Below are 17,063 nucleotides of genomic sequence, written 5' to 3'. Positions count from 1 at the left end.
CATACACATACCACACACACTCACACCACCCATACAAAATATCCCCATATTGTGTAGACTTTAGGATTAAGCAGATTAGTTGGCCAATTAATTTCTTGGTCTTTAAGTATATACAGAAACTTTAGAGTAAAGTTAGCCTATAGGAATATACAATTATAAATACAATCGTAACCCACAGCATTAATCATATTTCTAGTCTCATTAAGCTTACTTATTGCTTTGTCCTCCTGACATTAGTAACAATAGAAGGTTTCATGAAAATTTCACATGAAGGAAGAAATACTTTCTCCATGAAGCTGGCTGGGAACAGTTTGCTAGGAAATTATACATGAAGTAATAACTTCTTTTTATTATAAGGACAAAATAGTTCAGAAAAAAAACTGTGCACTATTAATTTACTTTAAAAGCATACCTTTCCACAGAGAATGTGAGAAAAAAAACCATTGGTAAATATGAGTTCTTTCCCTGTTAGGGGTTATTTGAATACCCCTAGAATTTTTGAATTCAGACTAGAAAGGGAATGAGAAAGATCTGCTCATGTTCACTTATAACAACTTCTTAGGATATCAGTTAATTCTGCTAAATGTCAGCAGAACATTTTATTCAGCAATAAGAAATTATACTATTCAGTAATATGTTTTTTCAACCTTAGATGAACCTCAACCTTGTGTTAACTGACTTCCTAAAAAGTCTGTGCAAATAACACTTTGAATAATTGAATAATTTTAGTTGAACCCAAACTAGACATTTCTGAAAGCGAATAATCACCCCCAAATCTGCTCTACAGTTTAAAAATTTTACATTATAATGAAGCACAAATTAATGGGTAATTTATATTCTCCTTACTTGGAGCTTAGTATAACCATTACAAGGGACTATAAAAACATTTAGGTTTTCACTGAAAAGGTCCACCAAATTTTGGGCATGATGGTTAAAGTTTCTCTAAATTTAACAGCTTCAGAAGCTAATTTCATGGAGCTTCACTAGACCAAAATTCACTCAGTAGAACTCCAGATGTAAATTAGAAGCTCACTCTGTGGTAGTGTATCTTCTATTTTTCAAACTGTGGATGTCCTAACTTTACCCATTTTTGCCCCACATATTTCTATCAGCAAGAGCACCCAGCTCCTATTTGAAGTGAAGGTCTAAATTAGTGTTTTTCCAACCTTACATATCACCAGTGAATGACAAGCCCTGAAGAAGCAAAAGCCATCAGTTACCTAAACCATTAGGCATTCTATAAAATGGGCAACACAAATATAATGTATAAATTTTCATCTCTGTCAGATATTTATAGGACTGTGTGTCATAATAATCACTATTCAGTGATATGAACCCAGCTACATATATAGCTAAACAGCTATCTCTATGTAGATTCTATATAAGGATTTAACACTTAATTGCATTGCCTTCTAAGCACCAGGCATCATGCTGGATGCTGGAATGTTAAAAATGACAAGGTGCTATTTGGTGAAGCACATACATCCACCAAAATTACCTTGAGTGCAGAATTATAGAAACACTGAGGTAAGACAGATGAAATATCATAACTAATATGTTAAGGCCTCTAGAATTGCTGTATTAATTATGGAAATAATACGGTGAGTCTAATCAAAGACTCAGAGAGTGTACTATATACTTATTTTCTTTTACATTTTGAGGCACTTAATTCAAGAATGGAATAACATTTAAAAATGATAAAACAAATATTAATATTTCATTACTTTTCTTATCCCTTCCAATTTCCTAAAATTTCTATACACAAGTTTAGATGGTTTATTATATGGTTATATTCAGGGACTATAAGTTTTCCTTCAATATTCTGTATGCAACATAAAAAAATAAAATCTACCCAGAAAGTATGGTTCACCTAACATCTGTTTTACCATGACAGTAAATGTAATATCTATTCCATTAAATAGAATATCTAAATAAATACGTTATTTTGACCACATGGCTTAATATGAAGTAGAATACAGCAAGTGTTCTAAGGATTAACTAAACAAAACTGAGTAAGAAAGTCTATAATAATACTAGTAATTTCTTCAGGTAAAAACTAAAAATAGATAAAAATTGAAAACAAGTAAATTCTGAGTATATTAAAGATAAGTTAAGTCTTTGTGCATTTGACTAAGATATCAAGTAAATGGTAATCCAACACAGGAAAAGCTTATTTTCCATTCTAGCTCAGTAACAACAAAGTTAAGTCCTCCTCATCTCAATAGCCTCACACAACACCACTGTGCAGGTATTACCACACAACATTATTACTACATATTACAATATTTTTACACAAAAAGCCACATCCAACAATAAAGTTCAGAATTCTGAGAGGATGTGAATGTGTGTGTCGAGAAAAAGCATCAATGATATCATTACAGGCCAAACTATAGCCAAATATTATAATATGTTCAGGCAGCAATACTGGTATATTACAGAATATACCTAGGCAGCAATCTAGGTATATTACAGAAGCCACAGGATGAAGTTCTCCTAAGATTCATCTAACGGAAGAAAAGCATTTAAAAAGTATATCTGGTACACAAAAAAGGATACTCAAAAGCTTAAAGTAACATTGCCTAAGAACGTAATTCATATATGAAGTCCAAAGGTCAGAGAAAACAGTGGGGTTGAATCTTTGGCAAATTTTAAATGAACTGCCCTTGCTGAGAAATACAAATATGGGTACATCAATTACACCTAGAATATGTATTCTGTAAGGACCAGAGCTCCTCATAGTAGGGACTCAATAAATATTGTGTTAAAGAAGGAGAAAATCCTTTAGTTTTACTCACCAACATATTGCCAACAACTAGCACAATACCTGAAACAAAGATTTCTTGAATGAATGAAACAACTATCACTGAAATAACATTAGAGCTACACTAAATTTTGGCCATATGTTAACCAAAAAAAACACAGTAAGCAAATGCAATCGATTGAACTAGGTGATGGGTCACTCTGGCATGTAAAGAGTAAATAGGATTTTAAAATAGTTTTTTTAAAGCTATCTGATCAAAATATCGTAGAATATTGTATTTAGAAAAAAATCTTACCTCTGAGCACAGTCTAAGTCCCCAATTTTACAATACTAATGAAACTGCATTGAGCAATGTTTGCTAACACCCGTTTAGTAAGTACCAGACAATAAAATAACCTGATTTAAAGTAGGAAAAGGGTAGTTGGTTCTTTTCAGGGCAATGCATCAGATTACTTCCAAAATAGTTTAGAAAAAGAAAATGACATTGCCACAGAACTCTCACAGAAATATCATGAATATACTTCGTTTAGAGACTACCAGTGACTCTAACAGCAAATTTTTATTTTACTGTGACCTTTTTGAACCTTCATGGAAAGATCACTTCATAGGTTTACATGAGAATAGCAAAGTTTCTCATGCCTAGACCTGGATGTAACTTGAATAACTGAGCCCTTTTAGTTATTAAGGTACATATCCTACCTTCACTAATTCAACTTATAAAAAAGTAAATATAATTACAGAAGAAATGCCATGAGAAACTTCATCCATCACATAGACTCTATATGACACTCAATATCATAATAAAAACACCATCTCTAATTTTACTTATGAAAGGACTCATGCTCCACATTGACCATTAAAAAGAGTGTACAGTAAGCACAAGTGGCACTGAAAAAATGCTGAACACCCTGGAAGAAATTATTAAAATGGAGATTGAAATATCTTTTCAGTATCACATCAGCAAACCTAGAAAGAGTGAAAGAGCCAAAGCAAGTGTAAATGGAGAAGAGAGTACACCTCATTGTTTTGCCATGAGAATGAGAAATAAGAAGATATTATTTTCTGAATGCTGCTAAAATACCAAAGGATAGTAAACTATGGAATCATGTTAGGGATGACTGGAGCCTTAAGATACTTTATTATAACTGTCAAGCTTACACTGACAAATGTGAAAATACAAAAGACTTTATTCTATCCAGAATTTGAGATTTCATGTGAAAGGCAGCTTTTAAAATATTAAATCTGAATTCTGCCTTAAACTGGTAGGTTCTTTAAGGACCAAGGGGAAGTCCTACTAATGGCATAATAAGGTTTTAAAGTGCCATGACATTCTTAAATGCATAGCTGTAGCCTGAATCACTAGGAATACTTGCAGCTATTTTAAGTTTTGTGAACCTAAGAGTCCAGTCCCAGTTAACTTTCTCTTCATCCAACCTTCCAAAAGCTATTTTTGGCCCTTCTGTGACTTATCTGTATAAGAAATGGGATAACCCATTGTGCATGCTTTCCCATGCCCATAAGAATTGGGTTCCAAAAGCAACTCCCAGCTAACTTGAAGTGGGGACTAGAGAGTTAAATGGGCCCTCTGGGCCCTTTGTGCAGGCTGCCTGACCTTAGGCAAATTATTTAGCTTCTCAAAACATCATTTCCATATACTTTTATATAACCTCTCTTCACAGATGAGGAAATTGTGTTCCAGTGAAGACTAGTGGCTGACATAAAAGCTCAGTAAATGATAACTCATTTTATGAAGAATCACTTAAGACTATACAATGCTGTAATAATCAAAACGGTATGGCACTGGCATAAAAACAGACACACAGACCAGTGAAACAGAACAGAGAGCTCAGAAATAAATCCACACATATATTGTCAATTAATCTTTGACAAGGGTGCCAAGAAGACACAATGGGAAAAGAATAGTCTCTTCAACAAATGGTGCTGGGAAAAATGCATATTCACATGCAAAACAATAAAATTGGACCTTTATCTTACCCTATACACAAAATTAACTCAAAATGGGTAAAAGACTTAAATAAAAGACCTGAAATCATAAAACTCCTAGAAGAAAATATAAGAGCTCCCTGACATGGATCTTGGCAATGACATTCTGAATATGACACCAAAAGCATAAGTAACACAAACAGAAAATAACAAGTGGCACTACATTAAATGAAAAAGCTTGTGCACAGCAAAGGAAATGATTAACAAAATGAAAAGGCACACCATGAAATGGGAGAAAATATCCACAGACCACACATCTGGTAAGGGGTTAATAGCCAAAATACATAAGGAGCTCATACAACTTAATGGCACAAAAACAAAAAATCCAATTAAAAAATTGGCAAAGGATCTGAATTGACATTTTTCCGAATAGGATATATAAATGGCCAACAGGTACATGAAAATGTGCTCAAAATCACTAGTTATCTGGGAAATGCAAATTAAAACCACAATGAGCTATCACCTCACACCTATTAGAATGATTATCAAAAAGACAAGCGATAACAAGTGTTGGTGAGGATGTGGAGAAAAGAGAATCCTTACACACCATTAATGTGGGAATGTTAATTGGTAGGAATGGAAAACAGTATGGAGGTTCCTTAATAATAGTATTACCATATATCCAGTGATTCTACTTCTGAGTATATATCCAAAGGAAATGATATCAGCACCTTGAAGAAATATCTGCCCTCTCATGTTCATTATATTATTCATAATAGCTAAAATATGGAAATAACCCAAGCATCCATTGATGGAGGAACAGATTTTAAAAAGGTGGTGTGTATACAATGGAGTATCACACAGCCTTAAACAGGAAATCCTGACCCTGGCAACAACGTAGATGAACCCAGAGGGCATGGTGCTAAGTGAAATACACCAGACACAGAAAATAAATACATATTATCTCACTTACATGTGGAATCTAAAAAAGTCACTTTCATAGAACCAGAGAGTAGAATGGTGATTTGCCAGGGGCTGGCAGGGAAATGGGAAGATGTTGGTCAAAGGGCACAACTTTAAGCTATGAGATGAATAAATTCTGCATATCTAATGTATAGCATGGTGACTATACTTACTAACATTGGATTGTATACTTGAAATTTTCTAAAAGTAGGTCTTAAGGGTTCTTATCACACACCAAAAAGAAAAGGTAAGTATGAGGTGATGGATGTGTTAATTAGCTTCATTGTGGTAATCATTTCACAATTTATATGTGTACCAAATTATCACAGTGTATACCTTAAATACGTACAATTTTTACCTGTCAGTTACACTCAGTAAACTTGGGCTAGAGTTATTAAAAAATAATTATCTAGTTTAATACATTTATTTTTCAATAGCAGAATTTTTTTCCCTATGAAATCTCAAAAACCCCACCTCTCTCATTTTAAAGATAGGGAAAATATGATGCAAAGAATTAGTGACTTGTTATAAGTCAAATGTTAAATCTCAAAATGGAACCCAAGTCTCTTAACTCCAAATCTAGTATTTTCCAGTATACCTTTTTATTTATAAGATTCTCTCATGGAACTATATGAAAAAGTTTCTTAGGTCATCAACTAGATAATTAATACTACAGAAAAAGAGCCAAGATATTCTTTCAAGGAATAATGCAGCCACAGATTGCTTCATTCCACCTGCATCAGAAAAAAAAAAGAGAATCCCCAAAGCAAATTTATAGTCATTTATAGGGCAACCTGAGTTGTAAGTCAATGTTCATTCAATCTTATATTCAGTACTATCTATAGTAATCATTTTTAGGTAAATAATAGTATTAATAAAACTAATTAAGTCACAGAGTTCACTTATGTCTTGTTTGTTCAGCTTAAAAAACAATGAGTCGCTGCTCCCTCTCTCTCTCTCTCCACCCTCCCTCTGGGGGCAGCCACTCTCTCTTTTAGATAATAAAATCTCCTGCGTGGGCCGTGTCTCCTAAGTCGTTCTGGGAACCTGAGCTGCTTTGGGAACCCTCACTGCCCGATCCTCCTCCATGGGCTCACCGTCCATTTCCCCGGTCGCTCGTCTTCCCGCCCAACACCGGCCTTCGATTTGGATTACCAACCTCTCTCCAAAGACGATGATCCTTACTGAACCTGAAAAATGCTATCGCCACTGCAGACCAAGGGCTCATCTGAGGACCGCCCCCCGTCAATACAAAAATGAACTTCATCGCCCCTAATCAGCAGGAAGTAAGTTACTGAAGACTAACCTTCACCCCTTCCCAAATCCTCTACCACTTATAAAACAGAAAAGGGAAGAATATAATAAAATAGTAATTTATCCTCCATTTTCCCATGGTCCCAAGCACATACGGCGGTGAGAATTATGTCTGGGCTTGCCTGGGGGTAGCCCGGGCTTACCCCGCCTTATTTCTAAACATCCTGACCCTCCCCCAAGGCAACAGGCTGAGTGGATCTGCCACAATAAAAGGCACCACTCTGCACCACGCTGCTGCTCCCTCTCTCTCTGTCTCTCCCCACCCCCGCTCTGGGGGCAGCCACTCTCTCTTTTAGATAATAAAATCTCTTGCGTGGGAAAAAAAAAAAACAATGAGTCATAATTTTAGAAAATGTTTCATGTAAGTTAATTTTTTAGTAATGCAAAAATTAAAACTAACTTAATGGACTAATCACAAAAGTTACTCCAATGGCCATCCTAGCTAAATAAGGGGCTATTACTGTCAATACTTCACAGGTATTTAGTGTTCAGGTAGCAATTTGTAGGAGTTTTTGCCTCCTTGTTATGAAACACATTCAGAAGTTTAGTGGATTTCTTAATTCTAGTAACTTGGAAGACAATTCTGGACAGCAACCTTGCCACATAATAATGGGCTTCACTAGTTTTTTAACTCATCCTTATTTTTGGTGAGCCATTAAAGTGTACCGTGGTGGCACTTCATTAAGTTACAAACTACACAGAGGTCAAACCACAAATTACAGTGCAGTTCACTCTTGGGAAGGCTAAATGAACTCAGCACCAGTTGCTGGGACAATCACCTGAGACCAGAGCCTCTGCTTAGTGATTCATGAAGAATTCATCTGTCGACCACCACATACAACTAACTTTTCATATTCATGGAAGAAAGTACTTCTGCTCACTATCACATGATTCCAGAGTAGCACAGATTCTAGATGTAAGGAGGGCCATACGCAATCCTGTTCATATCCTTAAGCCCTCAGGAACAAGGGCTGCTCTGTGCTCTCTCTCCCACATGCGCGCACACACACACTTTTATGGGAGAAACAAATGGAGAAAAATGACCAATCCATCCATATTCTAATTCAGTTTACATTCACATCCTTAAATTTTTAGACATTCTGAAAATGTCAAAGCATATCTTGACAGTGTAACTGTACTGTGGAAACAACAAAAAGCCAACTCTTTGGTAATTCTTTTAGCTCAGAAATCACAGCTCATCAGCAATATCAAAGTTTTTTTAATTAAGGGCAACAGTCTTGTGGAATGAACACTGCAATCAGATCTGCACTTCAAATTCACTTTCTCGATGATGAAATATAGTGCTTCACATATAGTAAGCACTCAAAATGTTTTCTTTCTTTCTACCTACAATTAGAGACACAACATAGAAATCACTCAGATGTTTGCAAATTTGCCCTTTCCTGGTATTTGCCTTGAAAACACTCACTTGAAACAAACAACACTGCTTACAAGTATCTGCCATGTTGCTCCTAGAAAAGTACTTTTCCACAATTTGTTCATGATGTAAGTAAAATCCTTATTTTCTTCAAAATTACTGCTAAACCATTATAATTTCTTTTGCAGAATAAACACAAATCTTATTCTTCTAGAATCAGCTGGATGATGTGTAGAATCATGGTCAGTTCCAGGAGTCCAGATGAGGGGTAGAGGGAAAGAGAGGTGGCTTTTGGCTCGTCCATCAGTTCCTTAGGCTTTCTATATCCATAGACGAGAAGCATTCTCTCTGTCCTCCACTTAACTTTTGGCAAACTCAGGTAGGGACCATCATCAGTTATATAAGCTCAACCTCTTGTTAAAATAAACATATATAGGACAGAAATAACATTGTTGATTTGGTTTCTTTGACATTTAATAACAGAACAAAATTATATATTAAAGACAAAAGACATTACCAGCAGGCACTGATCAAAGACAGGTGCTTTGGGAAAGTCCACATGGGTGATATCTGGGAACCTAAAGCTCTAGAGAAAAGACTGAACTAAATGTAAGAGCAACAAAGTCATTACTATAGATTCCTTGACAGATTATTAACTATATGTGGAGGTTTCATAATACAGATTTTTAGAAATTTAAAAAACTTCAGACTTAAGTAAAATCTTCTCCTATTGGTCATTTGTCAAACACTGCCATTTATTTCCAATGTTATTCACTGCCATGGAGCTCAATTACTCCTTTGTTTTCTTAATTCACATTTAGTTCTCATTATCGGAAAATAAAAATCACAGGATGCCAGTGACCTTTAATGTTTCCTCAGTGTTAACTAATTTGTACTAAAACCTTGAAGAAAAAGACTGTGGTGAATGAAGTGTCCTCCCATAAAAAATTATTGTAAATAATGAAATAATTTTTAGTTCAATATATACACACAAAACTTTACATACAGCTAAACTGACCAATGTGATTTTGAATATCTTAGATATATGATGTTCAATATGCTTAGAGAAATAATTATTTGAGAGGAATATAATCTTTGAACATAAGATAGTAGTTGAAGAATAAATAATGTCTCTAAATTCACTTCTCTATTTTGCTACTTATCCACTGATCTAGACATTTTACAGACCATAACTGATGGGAAAAATTAAATACATAATTAGTGAACATTGCTGATACTTAGTGCAGTTCTCAAAGGCTGAAAACCTTTCCCCAAAACAGTTATATGAAACCTGTCACTTTAGGGAAAAAAGCCAAAAACTTTTAAAACTATTTTCACTCTATTATAGGAAAGCTCTGAAATAAGCTTATCTAAGGAAATTTTCAAAGGGGAGTGGGGGAGGAAAAGGACCTTTATTTCCAAGAATATTATTGTGAGATGTAACTTTATAGGAAGAGAATGTCTGGGTATCTTTAAAAAGAAAAAAGTAATTAAAAATGTTGGCATTCCACATACTAAGCACAGCATGAAGATGATTCAAAAAGGGAAATTTAATGAAAAGATAAACTGAAAGAAAATTAATTGATTAAAAACACACACACACACATACTTACTACAGTCAATTCAACATATGCTGGCTGGCTTTGTATTTTCTTTTAAAATATAATAATTACTTCTTAATGTATAAAATAATAAGGCTCTCAAGATACTTATGAAAACTTCTAATCAAATTTCACTCCAGAGTTAGTAATCTGTTAAGAATATTAGTCTGAAATAAATCTGTTATGTTAAATCAGGAATCAATGCATGTTATTTTCCATAGCAGGAGCCATAAAAATTACAAGCTCTTCCATGTTACTAGATTGGTACATTTAAAAATGAGCAGTATACTCCATCCAGAGTATTCTAATGCAACTGTTTTTTATATCTTTTAGAATTTGTAACTCATCCTCATGCTCAATATTTACCAAAAAAAAAAACAAGAGGATTTCCAATTGATACTTACTATCATGCACAGTAAAATTATGAGTATTTGTTTTGTTTTTAAATCAATAGGCTTTGCTCTGCGAGGTTTCAGAAAGAAGCAACTCTATTATAATCTTCTTTTGGTTGTTACTCCTGATTTTCACTTAAAGATCATTAATTTTAACACTAACATTATTCTATATTCCCTTTTAAGTAGTTTTACTTATCTCAAAGGTAGACTTTGTGTATTACCATTACAAAAAAAACTATTTGCATAATACTTTATGATTTTACATCTATTACAAACACATCACAGGGAGCCTGTGGATGCATTCAGCTGCTTGTCATTCACCACTTCAAGACCCTTCAGAACCAAACAAGGGGGAGAGTGACAAGTAAAGAAATGAATGTAGATAGCAATCCTTTAAGTTTTAAAATTACAAAAAAATTTTTAAAATACTAACAAAAATATGATCCATATGCATAGACAAGATAGTTTCAATTTGTAAAACTCCAGGTCCTCTATACAGAGCGAAGTGTTTGGAGATTTATGTATCTTGTTATGATACCCATTTAAATTATCTAAAACTATGCTACCAAAATGAAGGAAATTACCATCTTCTTGCTGGATTTTATAATACATTAAAATTGATGTGACTATTTTCAAAATTCAGCTTTTCCTCAGCCTTGTGAGACAATCTGAGTATCATTTATTACTCTAGACTTAACCTTGTAAATATACATATTACAAATGCAACTGTTTAAGAGGGTAATAACAATGATCTAACATGTTTAGAAATTATATTGTGTCATTTCTTCTTGGTAGAACAATTACTAATAAAATTGTTTAAAGCTTCTACATTTTCTTCCATGAACACCATAGATAAAAGTCCAGATAAAAAATACAGAATGCTCAGTTATGTCACCTCTAGCCCAAATGCTCACAGCACTTGAAGCTTTTTGTAAACAGTATGCCTCTATACTAATAAATATACCTTGAGCCACAATCTTAACTGAGCATTTTAAAATGTAGTTTCAAATGCAGCATAGCACCTTCTTAAACAAACACACATACACACAGAGGAGTGTGCAGAAAAGGGAGGAGGTGGAGAGCAAGAAATGGAGCACGTCGTTGTTTTTCATTCATGCAGTATAGTGATGTCAGTGTCTGCAGCAGCGGCGGCGGGAGCCTTGACCTGTGGAGGCTAAAATCCACTGAATTCAGAACCTTGCAGAATTCAAATGAAACTGAGTAGATAATCTTTTGAAAAATTGTTCAACTGTACATAGAACGGATTTTAAATGGCTAAGTAAACAGAATAGGTTAGTTGTACAGTTTTAATTTCGGTAGAGAGAAGCAAGGCAGGATGTGGAGAAGTAACATAAAGGTAATGTAATCAGGGAATGGAGGCAGAAGAGTCTGCCTTCAAAATCTCTAAAACGCAAGAAAACTGACAAAACCACCTGGTGTTGAAAAGAGCAGAAAAGCCTCTTCCCTTTCCAATGCAAGCTCTGATGATGCAAATCTGTCTGCTGCACAACCAGACTCAGAAAAGTGTTTTCATCATGATTGCATTAAAATTGCATTAAACTCGGATGTGCCCTACTACAACAAAGAGGACAGTGTAAGCCTGATTACAAATTTAATTAAAACTACCTGATGATGGACCACGTAATTCCTAAACGATTAGGCCTTTTGAAAGATGCAGAAAAACAAGTTGTACTATGATCTGTTGTAAGATGTTAGTGTTTATCAACAAAAGGGGAGGAGGTACTAGATGGCCATTATATTGTTGCAGCAATTGCCAAAACTATTATTACTCTGCCCACAAAACCCTCTGTATACAATCTCTCTGCAGTGCTTATTTTCTAGCTCTTACATTAGTTCCTAAAAGAAAATCCCAAAACTCAATCTATGCACTGTTGAAGCTAAATCACTCAAAAATTCATGTAACTGCTGCCTTCTTTTCCTTCTGTTACCTCTCATTTCATATAGCTCCAGAAAATATGCAAGGGAGTCGCATATGGCATTAATCTGTTAGAAAATGGTGGCCTTTTCTATAAAATACAGCCAAAGATGTGTGTGTTCAGTTGTGGTCATTATTAGGGCAATCACGTTGTTTTCATTCATTCATTCAGGATTTGCTGGAGGATGTCAGTTTCTGCAGCAGCTGGCATGACCTGGGGGAGGAGTGGGGGAGCAAATTCCTCCTGGTGCATACAGATTACAGGATGCATTTCTTGGTGTTCATGTACACATGCCACTGCACTACATCTCACCCTGCCTCACCATCAAGTGGTCTGAAAACAAGTGCCTTAGTAACACGCTAATTACAGGTCAGACATATTAAAACAAAACACCAAAACAGCAACCTATCATAACACAATCACTTTCTCCAAGTCTAAGACCTTCATCAAGAGAATTCCATTAAAAAAAATTCCACATACCACATAAACACTGTACAGAGCTCCCTTCCAAGCGGAGATTTTTCCACTCAGTATGACCGATTCTCTCCACAATGCAGGAGCAGCATCTGTAGCTCTAGCCTGGTATCTAATAATATCAGCTATTCCACTCTCCCTTATGAGCTTTAAGTCCCTGTTTTGGCTAATCTTCCTTTTCTCCCCCAGGACTCCACTAGATCATGCACCGTGTCCCTAGACATAAACAAAACCAAACCAAAACAGAAAACATTAAGGGAAGCCAACAGCATCCAACAGATCACCATTATCTTTGACACCTAACAAAAAAGAAACTTGAGATCCTTTAACAGCTCAACTGAACTGTTAAGTGTACTTAAAAATGGAACGAAAAAGTGAGTACACTCCACAAACAGGTCTTTATAAATTTACCATGAAAATCTTAAGTTGGGCATAACTGTTTCCAGTGCAGAACTGCTCTGATGCATTTGACTATATAGAGAAAAGAGGGAGACCGGAAAACAAAACACAATACACTTCAGTGGCACATCCAAATCTGTCCCCTCTACACATCCAAGATATCCTTACATTAAAACTACTGCCACTACCCCTCCAATAAAGAAAACGATATGTGTATCCTGGTAGTCACAGACACGTTAGGAACTTTGTAGGAAGCACAAAGGGGCTGTAGAAATTACAACCACCACCTTATCGACTGCCAGAGTTTGTGTGCGTGTTTTTTTTTTAAGTGTTTTCAACCCAGCTCCTCCTTCCCCTGCTACAAAAAGCGAGCACATGAGTGAGCTAATCAGCTCTTGAAACTGAAAAACCTTTCGATGCAGGCGAGCGATGGAAGATAAAATCAGAGGGGCGGAAGGAGGGTCAAATAAAAGTTGCTTTGCAGTTCGCTCCTCCAAGCCCAGCAGCGACCGCAGGGAGGTGGGATTCCCAAAGCCACTTTCACACCTTCGGTAATGCACTAGGAAAGAGAAGCCCGGAGAGGCTGAAGTTTCCACGGAGGGCACCGTCGGGGAGACGCAGCCCGCGAGGACGGAAGGGTTGGACTTGCTACCTCTGCACACCGGCGAGCCGGGACTCCGTCTCTCAGGTGAGTTGCTCCTCCGGTGGCTCTCGGGGGACCGTCGCGGGCGGCCTTTGGCCCGCGGCGCCTGCTCGGTCGCGGCTACGGCCGGCGGTGGCGTCGGGCTGGGCGGACTGGGGCCGCGGGCCGCGCCGGGCCCCGGGAGACTGCCCAGCGAGGCGGCGGCGGCTGCGGCGGGCGGGCGCGTGGGACTGTGCTGGCTGCCGCGCAGGAGCTGGTAGGGCACCGTGGCGCGGATGGGCTGCAGCAGCCGCCCGGCTCCCGCTGCCGTGGCGCAGCCCGCGCCGCCGCCGCCCGCACCGTTCCCGCTCCCGGCGGCGGGGGCGGCGGGCGGGGAGCCCGCGGCGCCGCGCCGCATCCTCTGCGGCGGAGGGTGAGGGGTCTGAGAGGAACTGGAGGAGGAGGCAGTGGACATGGTGGCTCCGCGGGCCCGGGACTGCGGCGGCCGACCCCGAGGCGCGGAGCGGGAGGCGCGCGAGCGTGTGGGAGCCGGCGCGGCGGTGCGTGCGAGTGTGTAAGGGGGTGGGGCGGGGGTGTGGGAGGGGCGGAGTCTCCCGGCTCCCCCTCCCCAGCGCGCACCCCCGCCGCCTCGGCGAGGGGGAGGGGTGGGCTGCGAAAACAAACGTCCAGCGGCCCCAGCCGCCAGGCCGATCTCGGTGTGGCGGTCACGGCCGGGGCCGCGAGGAACGCGGAGCCTCCGCCGCCCCGGGCATCGCGCTGACAGGGGAGTGGGGCAACCGCTCGGATCACGCAGCGCGCGGGCTGCAAGCGCGGGAGAGGCCGGCAGCTGCAGGGAGGGCCGGGACCCTTGCTTCTGGGACCCGGGGCTGGGGAAAGGGCCTCGAGGTGTCCGGCTATTCGCGGATCCCTAGCCACCGCAAACGCCGCCGCCGCCGCCGCCCGCTCCTCACTCCAAATGGCAACTAATCCCCTGCCCGCATCCCGCCCCCGGCACCGCCTCCCGGCTCTCGGGACCCGGCAGCTGCCCCAGAAAGCTTTCCCATTGGCTCCGCCGCTCTCCCCCAGAACTCAAGTGACTGGTTCTGGAATAGGAGTGAGCAGAGGGCCTACCAATGAAAGTGGAGGATCCTACTCCGGAGGCGGGGCGTAAGGGAGAGCGAGGAGGAGGCTGTGCGCACAGGGAGGGGCGTGAGAGTTGACAGCCTTTCAGGTGAGAGCGGAACTTTAATTGGGCTGCCCTAGGAAAGAGGGTCCTTGCGTGTGCTGCGCGGGTCCGGACACCCACAGACACGCCCCCACCCGGGTGAGCAGGTTGTGAGGGCTCCACCTCCAGAGCCGATTGTACAGTTTGAGGCAGAGGACACGTAAGATAAAGTTTACTGTGTTTAAGTACACCTGTTCTGATAAGATGTTTTAGAGTTGGAACCAAAAGAACCCATCCCTTCCCCTTTAATTTTAGTAACCTGAGTTTCTGTGGCAAGTAGACTAATTGATCAAAAGAACCGTAGGCCATCAGAAGCAATGTCTGGGAGCTGAATTGAACAATGGGCTGATTAATGCTTTTATAGTTCATCTTAACATTTATAGTTATGTAGGGAAGAGAGATAATCAAATCTTGTGTTCCAAGACAGTAACTCTGAATTACAGGGGTTAACAAACAATTGTACATCATTACACCATCAGCTAGATACGTTAATGGAGGGTTCTCTGTTCTTTTCTCCAGAAGCATGGCTCTTGGGAGAAATAAATACCGACTTAATGTAACAATCCACTGTTTAAATTTAGTATTTTTTCTGCAATGAAACTGAAGAGATACAAGGGTTTTGGATGACTATCAAAAACCTAAGTTTACCCCACAGGAACCAAGTTTTAAACCTTAAGCAGGAACAGTTAATTTAATGATCTGCATGAGATACCCTCCGTTAATTTCCATGAGATTTAAAAAGAAAAGTGGGAGGTCAGATTGATCTACTCTCTCCTCTGCCTACACTGACAAGCTTCCTCTAATTTCAGGCACTATACGCAGGGGTCAGTTTCACTTAAAGGAGCCATCCCTCTCTGCTTCCTTGTACAGCTAACTCTCAGACCAGAAAGTATACTACGTTCTGTAAAAAGTGAATGAAATGCAATAAAAAGCACAAGAATTGCATCTAGTACTTCATCCCATTAAGACTAGTGATAATTCCTCACTTTATCACACACGAGAATAATGGCTAACGTTACTGAACATTCACCATTTGCCAGCCACTGTTCTAAGAACGTTGTATGTGCTAACTCATTCAGTCCCCCAATACTCCACAAGGTAGATACTATTACTGTCATAGGCACAAAAAAAGCTAATTTTCTTGCCTGGATTTATTCAGCTAATAAATGGGGAGCTAAGAATCTAACCCAGGAGAACTGACTTAAGTCTGTAAGCCTCTGCTCTGGCACATCACAGCTTAAAGCTGTGGAGTACATGACTGGTGGAGTATTTACAAGAGTCCACAAATCTCATTTGTAAGATAAGTTCCCATTAGTTTAGAAAAGAAATTCTGTAAGTGATTATAGTGCACTGTATGTATATAAAAAATCAGAATAATATATATTTTAATTATAATTACAGTAAAAACTACTCTTTTAAATTTGGTCTAATTGACCTATTGTGTTCCTTTTCCCATCTAAAATTAAAGATTCCACATTAATTGCATTCTTTCTTGGGGAAAGGAAATTGCGTTCTTTCTTGAGGAAAAAGAATGGTAAATGTCTCCTTTCCAATGACTTCTTCACAATATCAAGAATAAGAATTGACATATTACATATTAAAATATGTAAAGATAAAAAAAATGCTGGTCAATTTCTACATTGTTGATTTGATTACAGCATAGTTGATTTGATTTCTACAGGATGTAGAAATATCCTCTCTGGCTATTCCTAAATATAAGTATGGAACAACCTCAACACATTACATTACAATAATTCTAAATTTATACCAAGCCAGTCAAAATGATCAATACTTGATTTGGATCTCAAATAATGTACCTAGCCATATTTAAAGGCTTTTTCTGTGTTTGTTCAAATCTACCATAGCCAACTCAAATCAGATACCTAAAGCAAATCTAAATGACCCACAAAGAGAACTAGTGTGATCATAAAATACTATTTTCAGTTACTGATAAGTCATCATGACCTATTTGGATGTTCAAGCACCTTCTCTTTGCTAAAGAAATCTTGGTAGTCTTTTAAACCTTTATACTCATGAGATAAATACTGAT

The 17,063-nt window shown here is 38.5% G+C and overlaps 1 protein-coding gene across 1 annotated transcript in view; it reads right to left on the bottom strand.

Annotated features, from left to right (window-relative positions):
- The window catches only part of GLCCI1 (glucocorticoid induced 1), a 109,454-nt gene extending 95,055 nt beyond the window's left edge, over nucleotides 1-14,399 (bottom strand). The window contains exon 1 of the mRNA XM_036894518.2: nucleotides 13,819-14,399. Coding sequence (XP_036750413.1) covers nucleotides 13,819-14,263 — 445 coding nt within the window. The 5' untranslated portion in view covers nucleotides 14,264-14,399. The remainder of the gene's footprint in view (nucleotides 1-13,818) is intronic.
- Between the last annotated feature and the right edge of the window lie 2,664 nt (nucleotides 14,400-17,063).

This window comes from Manis pentadactyla, chromosome 7 (assembly GCF_030020395.1).
Source record: "Manis pentadactyla isolate mManPen7 chromosome 7, mManPen7.hap1, whole genome shotgun sequence".
NCBI lineage: Eukaryota > Metazoa > Chordata > Mammalia > Pholidota > Manidae > Manis > Manis pentadactyla.
Note: the sequence above shows the minus strand (reverse complement) of the source record. Positions and strands in the feature narration are given on the sequence as shown.